Source organism: Molothrus ater, chromosome 5 (genome assembly GCF_012460135.2).
Source record: "Molothrus ater isolate BHLD 08-10-18 breed brown headed cowbird chromosome 5, BPBGC_Mater_1.1, whole genome shotgun sequence".
Classification (NCBI taxonomy): Eukaryota; Metazoa; Chordata; class Aves; order Passeriformes; family Icteridae; genus Molothrus; species Molothrus ater.
The window spans coordinates 23192297-23205738 of NC_050482.2; the positions used below are offsets into that span (position 1 = coordinate 23192297).

At 39.1% G+C, this 13442-nt stretch overlaps 1 protein-coding gene across 2 annotated transcripts in view; it reads right to left on the bottom strand.

Moving 5' to 3' along the window:
• KCND2 (potassium voltage-gated channel subfamily D member 2) overlaps positions 1-13442 on the bottom strand; it is a 270490-nt gene that overhangs the window by 15655 nt on the left and 241393 nt on the right. For both annotated transcript variants that reach the window (XM_036400932.1, XM_036400931.2), the window contains exon 3: positions 4111-4273. In XM_036400932.1, the coding sequence (XP_036256825.1) occupies positions 4111-4273 (163 nt within the window). The remainder of the gene's footprint in view (positions 1-4110; positions 4274-13442) is intronic.

The window sequence follows — 13442 nt, forward strand, 5'->3', positions numbered from 1 at the left end:
GCACATAGCAAGGCATACTTCATTCAGGGTATGAAGGACTTTATAATCATAATTGCTGCTGCTGGGAGTGCACCTTTGGGTCCAAGCTGCCATGGAGTGGCCAGACAGCTTCCAAGAGAGAAACTGTGCCTCCTCCTGTCTCTTCCCTGGGCTGGTAGTCATCCCAGTGAACATGACACTGTGATGTCCTGCCAAACCTTAGCCCTTGCTACCTATCACACACAACACAGGAAATCATATCCAACCCTGCCTAAACCTTCCCTTCCCTTCCCTTCCCTTCCCTTCCCTTCCCTTCCCTTCCCTTCCCTTCCCTTCCCTTCCCTTCCCTTCCCTTCCCTTCCCTTCCCTTCCCTTCCCTTCCCTTCCCTTCCCTTCCCTTCCCTTCCCTTCCCTTCCCTTCCCTTCCCTTCCCTTCCCTTCCCTTCCCTTCCCTTCCCTTCCCTTCCCTTCCCTTCCCTTCCCTTCCCTTCCCTTCCCTTCCCTTCCCTTCCCTTCCCTTTATACAAGACAAGACAACTGTCATTAACTTTGCCCAAAGTTAATCGGCAACCAAAATAACAACCTCTTGAAGTTGTCTCTAGCTGAGAAAATCTCCACAAATAGCACTTTTCAAAACTGTCTCAGTACTGATAAAACTGTTTGAGAAGAAGGCACAGTAAGACTCCAGGGCATAATTATTTATGCCCTGAATTTCAATGTCTAGTTTGGATTATTTATTCATCCATTTCCTGTCAGGATAGGCCAGATCCTTGGACCTTACTATCTGATAGAAAACAATGTTTTCATAAGCACAGATGATTTTTCCTTTCTTTCCCCCCACCCTCTGTCTGTTTTTGTTTATACTGATTGCAAGGGGTTTCCTGTACTGCAGCAAAAAGCTGGCTTATCCTGCCAACATTTTCTGTATTACAGACTGGGATTTCATGGCAATTACAACAATGTATTTTTATGATTGGAAGCAGGAGCTTCCTTTAAAATCCATTCAAAATGCAATGGTGTATAAATAAATTTCTCTCTTCCACCTTCTCCCAAGCATTAATGTGCAGTGTCTTTTTGCCAAAAACAAACAAGTGGAATTGTCTAATCTTGAATAACTGTGAAGAACTCAGTAAGTGCATGAAATGATGCTTGCATGGCTCTTAACAATCCTAATGTAAGTGACAATATTTTTCTGCTGTAAATTGTCAGTGCTTCTGGAACTAGATTTCAACTCTTCAGCAAAAAACTTTCTCTTCAGTTTCCTTCCAGCCTAAGTGTTTTGCTGTTTCTGAAGTCTGTCTTGATTAAACTTCTGTGTGAGGTGTTGATAAAGTTGCTCGATTCAAAGGTACAACTGTCTCAGTCCAATGGAAGCTGTTGCAGACAGCAGGAGGTACCACTGCCTGCAGGGGTTTGTGCTGCTCTCCGTGAAACAGCACCTTCTTAAGGCTTATGTTCTGCAGCCTCAGAGAACAGAAACAAGTTCAGTGCCTAGGGAAACATTTATTTTAGAAAATGGTGTAAAGCCTCTATTGTATTGAATGAAGAAGGAATTTCAAACTTCAATAATGTGACCTTTTTGCCTGAATATTCTTTTACAATGTAGTAGAAACCCCCTGTGAAATGCAAGGCTATATTTTATGGCTAAATATGGACTATACAGTACCCATGAAGTGCTTTTTGTTGATTTTTCTTTTTTAGGCCATCAGAACAATATTCAGTTCAACATCTCAGTCATTTTAGATTGAAAGAGATTGCCTTTGCAATAGGAGATATCAATGAAACACACATCCAGTGCTAAGTCAATCAGACCTCAAAGCCATTTTCTCCAAAGCAAGAAGGGGATAAACACAGTCAGAAGAGATCTCTCATCCTTGCTGTTGGCATTGTTCTGGGGAGTAGAGGAAAAAACGCTTGGCAGGATTGCCATTCATCACTTTGTGTTCCTGTTTGAAACATACAATGAGCTCACTGTTTGCAAGGAGAAAAAGTCAGCTATTAACTCAAGCAGTTCCTATTCAGGAAGAGATTATGGGGAATAGCAGCCAGTCTAGCAATTTAACTTTTGTGAGATATTATTTAGTGTCCATTTCTTTTTCATTTTCATTGACAAATTGTGCTGGTTTTGGCTGGGGTAGAGTTAATTTTCTTCACAGTGGCTGGTGTGGGGCTGTGTTTTCATGCTTCCAGTTCTCTCCCTGATCCTGCTGGTGGGGGAGTGAGTGAGCAGCTGCATGGGGCTTGGATGCTGGCTGGGTTAAACCATGACACAAATGTAAAGCAGGCCTAGAAAACTCTGTTTTGTGGCATGCAGTAGGACACAGTTTCAATCTGAAATGGTTGGGTTTGCAGCTATTATGAAAGCTCAGAACAGGCACAGTGATTGCTGGGGTTGAGCAGACCTGTTACCCATAACTGCCACAGTGCTCGGGGGCACTGGCAGGAGCCCTGTGTCCTGGCTGAGGTACAGCTCTCTGCTGCCATTCCACAAAAAGGAGTAGAAAAGCTCTTAACAAAAACAAGTTAGTGTAAAAGTAACATGAAGTCAGCTGTGAAAGAGGGGAACACACAGCTGGAATTAGGCTGTGGGACAAAACAGCATGCAGAAGAGTGGGTGGGATTAGTAGATAGATAAAGTATGGGATTTAGAGCCTGAAGAAGCGTGCTTTAGATCAGGTTTCTAGAGAGGTGTGACATTCTTGTGATACACCTGGTTTCTTTTTATAGCATCTTCCTCATCTGGCAGCATGTCTCCAAGATGTGGCCATTGGGTGGTGCTGTATCTTCCACCTGGGCCAATGAGTTTCTTGGCCATGTACCTCTGTTTGCCCTGATTTTAAGATAATCTGAGAATAGTATTACTGCATACATTTATTTCACTGGTTTGGGGTGTGGGGTTGTTTGTTTGTTGTTTGTTTGTTTGTTTGTTTGTTTTAATGAAGAAATCAGTCAAAAAGGTGGCCAGAGGAAAACACAGGAACATTCTGTATCTGACTGTGGTGCTGCTGTTGATATGAAGCAGATGCAGCTTGCATCTGCCTGTGTTCCCTGGTCTTTATGTGCAGTCCCCAGCCATGGTCTGCCTGCACCCTTCCCCCAGCAATGATCCTGCTCTCCTGAGATCACTGGAGACTCAGTACCTCTGAAGAGAGGCCACAGGTCCACAAAAAGCACAGGTGGTGAAACCTAGCCTTGGCAATCATGCAACCTGTGTGGCATTGAAAGCCTTTTGACTGCCATCCACAGAGGAGAGGAGGTTAAGGCATCTCAGCTCCCAGAGCAGGGCTGCAGGTCACAATGGGCGCTCTCTGAGCTGCCTGCCATTCAGAATTCAGAGAAGTGGATTAGAATAAGTGCATTGGCAGTGATGTGGAGATGTAAGTGCCTGTCCAGGCTTGGCTGCATCACTCCTGATAAATACTTCTCTTCCCAACCCCTGACCTTGTCCATATGTTTCAAGAAGGGAAGCAGTCTTTTTGTAGATCTAGTGGATATTTTAGTGAGAGACTCAGCAAATCAAGGAAGCTGGAAAGACAGACTTTTACTTTCTTTTTTTTTATCTAATTGAGCTGTTTATCTGAAGCCTTTTAAGCAAAATAGAGCTGAGGAGACAAGTTCCCCAACAATCAGATTCCCCCAGAGACTGAATCTGGGACTTTAAACCTGGATTAGTGAAGCAATCTGTTAGCAGAGATGTTAGAAATCATTATGAAGTTTGAGGGTTTTCCTTGTTTGTTTGCTGGGTTGTTTGGTCGTTTTGGTTTTTTATTTTTCCTCAGAAGACTGAGGTAGAAAGAAAGCCTGCCTGAAAAAGCACAGAAGAATCTTCAGTGGGTGAGACTGCAGCTATTGTCTAAAAATCCTAGATCTAGTCTAATAAGTGGGATTAATTACAAAAATAATAGGTCTGTACATTTTGACAGAAAAGATAAATGAATCTGTTTTGGTTTGAGTTGGGCTTTTTCCCCTCACTACAAATCAGACAGTACTTGCATCTAGGACGTGGTTTGGCATGTAGCACATACATATAGTGATCCTCTTGACAAGAAATATTATAATGACACACAGCATATAGAAAATCATATTTTATCTATTGTTCAACAACATAAGGGGGGAAAATTAGAAGCTCACCTTTTGTGCCCTGCGCTTGTCTGCTCGTTGATTCTGGTGGTATATACGGCTGAAGTTGGAGACAATTACAGGAACTGGCAGAGCAATGACCAAGACCCCACTCAGGGAGCATATTGAACCAAAAATCTTGCCAGCTATTGTCTTTGGCACCATGTCACCATACCTGGGTTAAAGAAAACAAAAAGCTTAGTAAAAACAAAATCTCTTCTAATAATTTTATTTCACAATGAATTATTTGCACAATATATTTTAATTCTCTTGCAAATAATAGTTGCTGCATATAGATAATGCTTTAACACATATTCTTATATTTACAGCATGTCCATTGTTGTGCACAAATAATTTTATTTTGAAACAAATTTTGGGTCTCCTATCTGTCAAAGTGGGGGCAGGTAAAACACATGCTTTACCTGCTGTACTCTTCCCAGGGTGCCTCTATTGCAATGGAAAGAGAATGACCTTGCTAAGAAAAAAAATCAGTGTTGAAGTTCAGTCCTTATGCTGTTTATTTGAAAGAATTCATCAATTTCATTGGCAAGATCTAAGAGAGACCACTTGGTAAATTAGATACTAAACTGAATAATCTATTGTCTTATGCTGATATAGTACTTTCATTTAACAGGGTGACACATTTTTGCAACAGGTTTCCCAGGAGATCATACACTTTTCATCGCTGCATTTTTTTAATTTGGCTAGACAGAAGCATGGCTGACCTAACTTCTTGTTGACATGAGAAGCTGGAGTAACTGAGTTCCAGATGTCCCTTCCACGGTCTAGGTGAAAGCAAACATGGAAAACTCAAGCCACAAGCAAGCAAGCAACCAAATTGTAACTGCAATCCTGGCAGTGCTCAGAATTACTAAAGCTACCACCTTTCTTTATGATATTGGATATTGTTTTGTCCAGCAAGTAAGAACAAAGTGTTACTGATGTATGTAAAAGCACTCCTGTGACAACTTAGTAAGAGATTTTAACTTTTTGCATTTTGTTGTATTCTATAGGGGACAAGTAATTACATCCTACAGGGTTTAATAAAAAGATGAATTACTTTCAAGTACCATTCAGTTTTTAACTTTATTGGATTTTAAGTTATTATTAAACATTGATTTTACCTTGTGAGCTTTGTATGCTTGTGTAAAGAGAGATAACATATTCCCTATTACAAAGAATTTATAAACTCTTAACACGAGAAAAGTTAAAAAATAAAACTGTGGAGGAACAGTGTTTAGAAAACACTGTCTGGAAAACAAAACCTGCCTGTGCATCAGGAACTGGAAAAATAATAGAGAAGAGGGGGAAGTCTTCAAATCAGTGTCCAAATAGTGCACCTAATGGACAAAAGGGTGAGGATATGGAATGATGGAGAAACTATATGAAGTTGGAGGACACCTTCTAGCAATGAGAGCTCAGCTCATGTCAAAAGGAGGTGAAGATGAATGGTTTGCATTTTGTAAGTATGAGTGAAGTGTTGAACATAGATATTCAAATAAGTTGTCATACAGGCAGATATAATATAGATGACCAAGTCTTAGACTGTTGACATAGTTTATGTTGTGTTAAATAAATATTTGGTGGTTTTACTAAGCATGTCCAAGTGTAAAATATTCACATGAATAATATAATTAATATTTCTGCCAATATCCCCCTCCACACACACTTACTCAGAATTTGAATGCTATTAGTTTCTCATTTTGTGACATGGCAGGATTGCTTGAAAAATACATAATTTAATAGATTCCATCTTTTACATGAATAATATGACTTGTCTTAATAAAGATATCTAAAAACTGGAGAAATACTAAAAAGAATGTCATGCTTTCTTTCACATCAACATTTGCACCCCACAAAACAGGCATTTTTGGTGATTATCTCTTCCTAAAGCCTGAGCTGACTATCAGCTGTATGCATGACCAGCTGTTATTTTCTTCGGACAAGGAAGTGGATAAATGACCTTTCAAGATCTCAGACAAATGGGATCCCTAACACCTCACTAACCCCATTTTCTCCAGGCAGAACAATAGAAAAGCAGGTATATGGTTTAGGGCATAGGGCCAGAGTGGTGAGCTTTGTGGAGAAGATCTAGGATCAAATCCCTGGTAAACATTTCTGCCTTACACTATTCATTAGTTTTACTTACAGATAAAAGTATTTTCATATTTTGGATCAGACTGTGTAAACAGAAATCTGACAGACCAGACTTTGAAATGCAAAATTTACACATGGCCAGTACTAGATCTCTTAAATTAGATCTCTTAAATGAGATTTCTAAACCTATATTTAGATGCTTATCACTTGAAATGCCAAACTGCTGAATCTCCACAAGCTTCCATTGTCACTGATGGCAGCTGTGGACAGAAGGCATTGCTGCCTCTAATTAATTTGGCTCGAAATTGCTCAGGGATATAGTTCATCCTGTTGATAATGTGACACTATAATTATATGAATCAAGAGCAGACTGAAGCTTTAGAAGTTGTGACAGGAACCACAAGCTCATCTATCTTCAGCATTTCAGTATTTATGTGTGAACCAAACCAGTGGCATAAGCAGATGCCTTTTCATAATATTTTAGTATTACAGAGTGAAATAAAAAATATTAGGATTGTTTGACACAAGAAGGCATTTTGCAATGTTTTTCTTACCTTCTGGACAAAATGTCATGCAGGTGCATATACTGCTTACCTTAAAATAGCTTGCTTTCAGTTACTTTTCTTTTTAGCTTGCATCAGGTGTAATACAGTGACATTTTCCAAAGGTAATGTTGCTTGTCTGTTATTTAGTGTTAGTAATACCTTTTGCATCATTAATAATTCTTACATAATTAGTTTTTCTCCTGTTACTAACCACTGTGCTGGAGTTGTTTAAATAAAATTATAGTCAGAAAAAATACTTTAAAGAAATCAGTCTTCCTAATTCTCACAGGGTGAGAAATATATTTGGTTACTTTTGTGACAAAACAGAGGTTTTGCTACATTTGCCCTGGTTAGCCTTGTTCTCCTTTGGGACAGTGACACAGATTTTAGTCTGGGGTAGTCATGATCAGAATTGCTAATGAAGTTCCTCCTCTTGAATTAAACATTACCTTCAGTTATACCTCATATATCACTGAACACCACCAATGGAAATGGATGACATAAAATGAAGGGGAAATTCCTTCTATAGGTCCAACTGCAATTGTTTTATTCTTTAGAAATTCTAAATGAAAAAAATAGTGTAACTCCATTTTCAGATGGCAGGGAAGCTTTGAGGTGCTAGCATTTCAAAGTGGAAAATTTTTACTTGATCTCTGAAACAAATTCTAAATTCTGCAGAAAATTTGATTTCTTCAGCCATGGAGACACAACAAATGTAAAATCTTATTAAGCAATTTTCACAGACTCCCTTTTCAAAAGGGAACTATTTTAAGGTTTTATCTAGTGCTACTCTGCTTGCCTCACTTTTCTTCAGGCTAGAACTGCAGACATATTCTCATTTATTTGCTTTTTTCCCCTAGCTGCAGTATTTTCATAGCTTTGTATATCTTCTGTTCTGCATATGTCTATTATTGTAGCCAAAGCTCAAGCCACTCTTTGGGCGTTTGTGATTTGTACTGAGAATCTAATTTTGTAATGTCAGAAGTGTCATCCCAATATTTTATGTTCTGGATGAATGAAGAAAAAGAGGCTTCATACTGATCCCTGATATCAATCAGGTTCATTCTACTTCAGTTGCCAAAAGAAAAAAAAAGGAAAAAGACTATGACAAACCAGGTGTGTCAATCAAATTTTATCAAATCTCAAGTCAGAAACAACATGATCAAACTCATGCTTGGGTTTCACTGGATGCAGTCCAGACAGGCCAGACAGGCTATTGCTTGCAGTCCATGACTTTCATTAGATTCAGGAATAAGATGAATAGGTGATGATGCCACAAATAGAGCCTGCAGAATTTAGAATTTGCTTTAGAGATCCTCTTCACTAAGTGACATTGTACAGAGATGAATGGAGTGACAGATGGATGGATAGATGGATGGATGGATGAAAGGATGGATGGATTGGATGGATGGATTTAGAGGCATGTATGTTTGTCTGGGTTGTTTGTATTCATCAGGTGATGGACCACTTTTGCATATTTGACTCCTTTGACTCTTCCATATTGCAAGACCGACAGCAAGCCAGGGGATTCCTTCATTTTGCAAATACTGTATCTTCCAGAGTGTTGATGTGAGTAACATGGGTGTGATGGCACTTTGCATGACAGACTAGGGGAACGCAATGCAGCTTGAGTCATACACAGGAGATGGAGCTCTTGCAGGAGCTTGGGAAACACAAATGTGTTTGGGGTTACTACTGCCCAGCCAGTAATCTCAGTATTGCCATGTCAGATCTTACCCATGGAGCTCCACCTGACAACACACTACTGCTTTTCTAACTGATGAGTGGAACATACCTGGTGTTGCATACCCATAATTCAAGAAATCTCAGATAACACAGACTATTCGTGGCATCATCACCTATTCATCTTTTTCCTGAATCTAATGAAACCCAGTTTTTGATGGCTGGAAGATGAAATATTTCATAAGTCAAAGGTCCAAATTATAACTGAAATGAATCATACTTTTTGGAAATTTTTTCCTTGATGTGAGAGAGAATGTATTTTCTTTAATAATCCTAACAAGTGAGAGGAACAATGATGCTTATTTAACTCCTGTTTGTATGTTTGAACACAGGAGTAAATTTTTTTCCAGCGAAAAATAAGTGTATTGTGGATGTCAAAATAAATAATGACAGAAATTGTAATTTAGCATATTTTTGTGTGTTACATGAGAAATTAATATTTGAAATAGTTCAATTTGGGTCAAAACATCCCCAAAGGACCTCTGTACCAAATCTGTAAAATTGGAGAACGTATGTAGGAAGAATAAATCCAGCATTTGCGTTTTTGCAAAGCCCAAATACTCGAGGCTGAAACTGACGGACACAGTGAAGGTTAAAAAACCCTCACTACGAGAGGGTTTTCTGACACTAGAGGGCGTAAACGCCATTAAAACCAAATGCAAATGCAGAAACAATTTAAAATGCGTGTTTCAGATATATATGCCCTCTTCCACCTCTCTCGAATTAATTTACATTCTTTAAATAATTATTACATTGATTGAGATCTGTTGTCTGCTCCCATATTATTTGCTGAAAAGGTAGGCTAGTAATATTTTTTTTTGTTTTCAAACATGTAAAACATGTCAGAAAATAATAGAGTTGTAAAATAGATACAAAGACATTAAAATTAACTTGGTACTTATTTTAAAAGAAAAGGAATTTATGACCAAAGAACAATGGAAATAGTACGAGATCCATGGAAACGAAACAATCTTCGCAAAAGCCAGAACAGCTCATATTTTTTCATGTGTGGGGGACAAATGACATTTCCCAGTAGATCTGGTGGGTCACCCAGGCAGAGATCTAGATTTGTGCACAGGAGGTGATTAAGCGAACAGTGCCCTCCCTCCTCCAGGGGTGGCATGAGGAGGATGCATCTGCTCTCTTGTCTCCTGTCTCAGCTAATGGCTCTTTCCTCTCCTCCAGGAAAAGCCCCAGAGGCTGCTGTGGTGAGACTCTCAGAGATGATTATACAGCTGCTCATTGGCCCATGAGTTTAGGCTGCCAGCCACCCACTTGGGCACACGTTTACATCCCAGTATGGGAGAGCCGGCAGGGAAAGCAATTCCCATCCTCTCTGACACTACCAAACAATAATCATGGTGAATCTGACTTACTGTCCTGGTTTTGACAAGGTCTGAAAATAGCCTAATGATTTTGGAAAAGCAATTTCTAATAATACAAAATGTTCCTGGTTGTGTGGAGTGCAGAATGACGTTACACAGATTACTTCAAATTTTATTCCAGCCTAGGAAGATTCTGCATGGAATTGCAAATAATCTTCCTGGATGTTTTACTGCTCTGCAGGGGCCTCTGCTGCAATATCTCTCTCTTCTGCCTAGTCATGATGGACATGGTCCCCTCTGGGTCCACAAATGTTCCTTCAAGTGTTGCCCAGTATGATCATTCATGAATGATGAAAACCACATCTGCTTCTCTGAAGTGGAAGTACTCCCTGGGTTTTCCAGCCTGCAGTGCAAGAGAATTAAAATAGTGCCCCTGCACCTGGCTGGGTTAGCAGTTCCTGAAATACAGAATTTCTAATAAAAGTCAGGGAATTTGAGGGGGAGGGGACTGTGTTTTTTTTGTTTTGTTTGTATGTGCACCAGGGTTTTCACTTAAATGGACTTGCACAGGTGGACTTTAGTACTTAGAGGTCAAACCACAGGAGTTTTTGCATGGAAAAGTTAAAAGGCTTGCCCAAGGAAACACTCCCAGCTTCTTGCAATCCAGACCAAGTTTCAGATAAACACATTCCTTCTGTTTTCCTTTACCATAAAATATTAAATTCAAAGAGGTAAAAGATATCTTTTGCTGCCATCTTTCCCTCACTGGATAGGAAAACTTAATATCCTACCTGTTCCTGAGCAAATCATCACAGAAATATGATGTCTGATCCATCCTGCATGGGGGATTTTTAAGCTATCAGAGGTACAGCTCAGCTGACTCACTTACTACTGAGATGGCATTTCTGTTTGTTTTTTTCCCCAGACTTCAGAAGCAAAAATAAGCATGTTTGTTTTTAGGAAAAAGAGCATGTTTATGAATGGATCCAACACTTCATAAGGATAAGAAAAGCAACATAGCACTAAAACTGTTCTTGATGTAAAATTTGCAATCTGCCTTTCAAGTGTTTCCTGAATCATGCTGGTTCTCACAACACACTGGCCATCACCCACAAGCACAGGTGAAAATCTGACTTCTTTAAAGTTTGCAGGAAAAAGGAGCTTTTCACAACCCTTCACAGAGAACCAGGATTCTGTGGCAAGTGCAGGTGCTCTCAGCCTGTGTGGCCCTGCCTCCTGCCTGAAGGGGACACTGACACTGTGACAGTGACTGCAGAAGGTCTCTGCAGAGGAAGCTTGTGCTTCCAAACCCCATATTTGTTTGAAGTGATGTAGACATCGTGTACCATTATCGAGTAACTCAGAATTGAGTCTTCCTGCAGTGGTTTTTGTGATGGAGATGCTCTCCCGGGAGATCTGCCATGTTATTTGCTGGGATTTTTTGCTTAGTTTAGTGGATGGAGGACTGTATGTCAGCAATAAAATTAATCAGCTAGACTGCCACACACTCAGCAAAGGATGAGTGACTCGTTAAGCCCTGCCTGTGTGCTCTCATGGGCATGTGAATAAACCAACCTCCATCAGCTCCCTTCAGAACCAGTAGATAAGTTCTGGGACTAAGCATGTATGTTACAAGGGAGCAAATATCAGTTACCCACTTTAACTTTGAGATCACTTAAAAAAAACACCATCAGTAAAAATACAGAAGCTCACCATTCTAAGAGTACAAAAAGAAGTTCTATGCATAAAGCAATACTACAGACATGTCAAATTACATTTTACATTTGCTAAATGGGGGCCTTGTCTAAAGAGAATGCTGTAGATTGTTATAAAGCTGTTCCCTAGAGCCTTCAAGCTGCTTGGTAACTAAATGCTGGTGAGTTGACACTAATTAGCCATTTATTTCAACATTACATCCAACAACAGATAATATAAATTGCTACTGGTAATAATTTTAAGTGGAATTTCTAAATAAGCATTTCCACTGTGTTGCCTTAAGGATTCAGCCTGTACAGTTACAATGTGGGAGCTAATTCTGTTTTTAAAACTCTATTCTATATGAATGTGGAATGAGCCAGGTTTGAAAGAATCAGTCAGACATAAGTAAAAATGACTTAATTTCTTAAAATGATCTTTACTCCTAAGAATACAATATCGGACTAATATTGAATTAATTTATTACTTTGTTGTATTACTTTAGAATTCTAAGTCTTTAAGATACCATGGTGATGAGTGGGGAACAAATGCTTGGCTAGATATTATTTCATAAGATAGTACAAAGGAAGAATATACTTTTCTGGTGCCACTCAGTCATGTATTTTCTGGGGCCTGATGCAGACATAATTTTTTTTTTTTTATTTTATCATATGTGAAGTCAAAAGTAACTAAGAGGCAGATTGCAAAAAAAGCCAATTTGATCTTTTCTGCTGTAATTCTGGCTTCCTTCACATAGAGAAAATGTTTCAGGGTCTTTGCTCTTAAAAATCAATGACTTCTATTACTTAGTTAGGACCTAATTTTCTAACAGTTCTTTTGTCAGAACATGAACCCACACACAAACACATATATAGGATGAACTGAGCAGCTCTTTCATAGCTTATAAATGAACAAAAAAATGCCAATAATAGTTTAGAATGAAACTTCACCTAGACTAATATGCAGTCTCCAAAATTAAACCTGAAGCAAACACATAGGGAAAAAGAATTGGCTAAATATAAATTATAATACCATTGAATGATCTTCCATCCTTCAACCACTTACAAATAACTGAAGAAGTACCAAATATAATTTTTTAAAATTGTTTTTAGTGATTCTCAGAGGATTGCACTTCCATGGGCTTTATTTTGACCCTTGAATCTGTGCACATTTCTGGCATTCATAGCACTGGCAGTTCCTCGGTGAGTGTCCTTTTGACTCTTCTGGCTGCAGTTCCTTGTTCTGTGTGATGCCCCCAGCCAGGTTCTTGTATTCAAAAAAGCATCTGGTGATATTCTCCAGCCACCCTCCTCCTGCCTCTTGTGTTTTCATACCTGCTTACCTTATGTCTTTCCTAGGCTGGCAAGCCCTACTGTGTTCATACAGAATCTGCTCCCTACATTTGATCATCATAATTTTTGCCCTTTTTTGGATCTCCTCTATTTTTTAACACTGTTTTCAGGAAAATAAGGCCAGAACTGCACACAGTTTTCTAAAAAGAGGTACAGATCAGTTCAGGATAGCTTGTATTTCTGGTCCTAGCTTGGCTTGACAGTGAGCCATTCTTTTTCACAATGCTAATGTGTGATTTCCCACCCTCGTTATTGCTCTGTCCAAATCTTTATTGGTGGGAGCTGATAAAATTTGCCTTGCTTCCCAGATATCTACCACTGAGAGAGGAAAAGGAGCTTCTGGCACAGTATGGGTGTTTTGATGACTGTCATCACGTAATTTGTACAAAATAATCATTGTAATGGCATAGCTCAGCCCGCATCTGTGCTAACCAGACAAAGAAAATTCACCCCTAGATTTGTACCGACATTTAGGCTAAAAGGAATGTGTCTTCATTTGTTCTATGGATATGAATTTTTACTTTTGGGTTTCTTTGGGTGTTTTTTTTCTTCTCTATTTGTTCTTTCAGAAAATCTTTTTTTTGGGA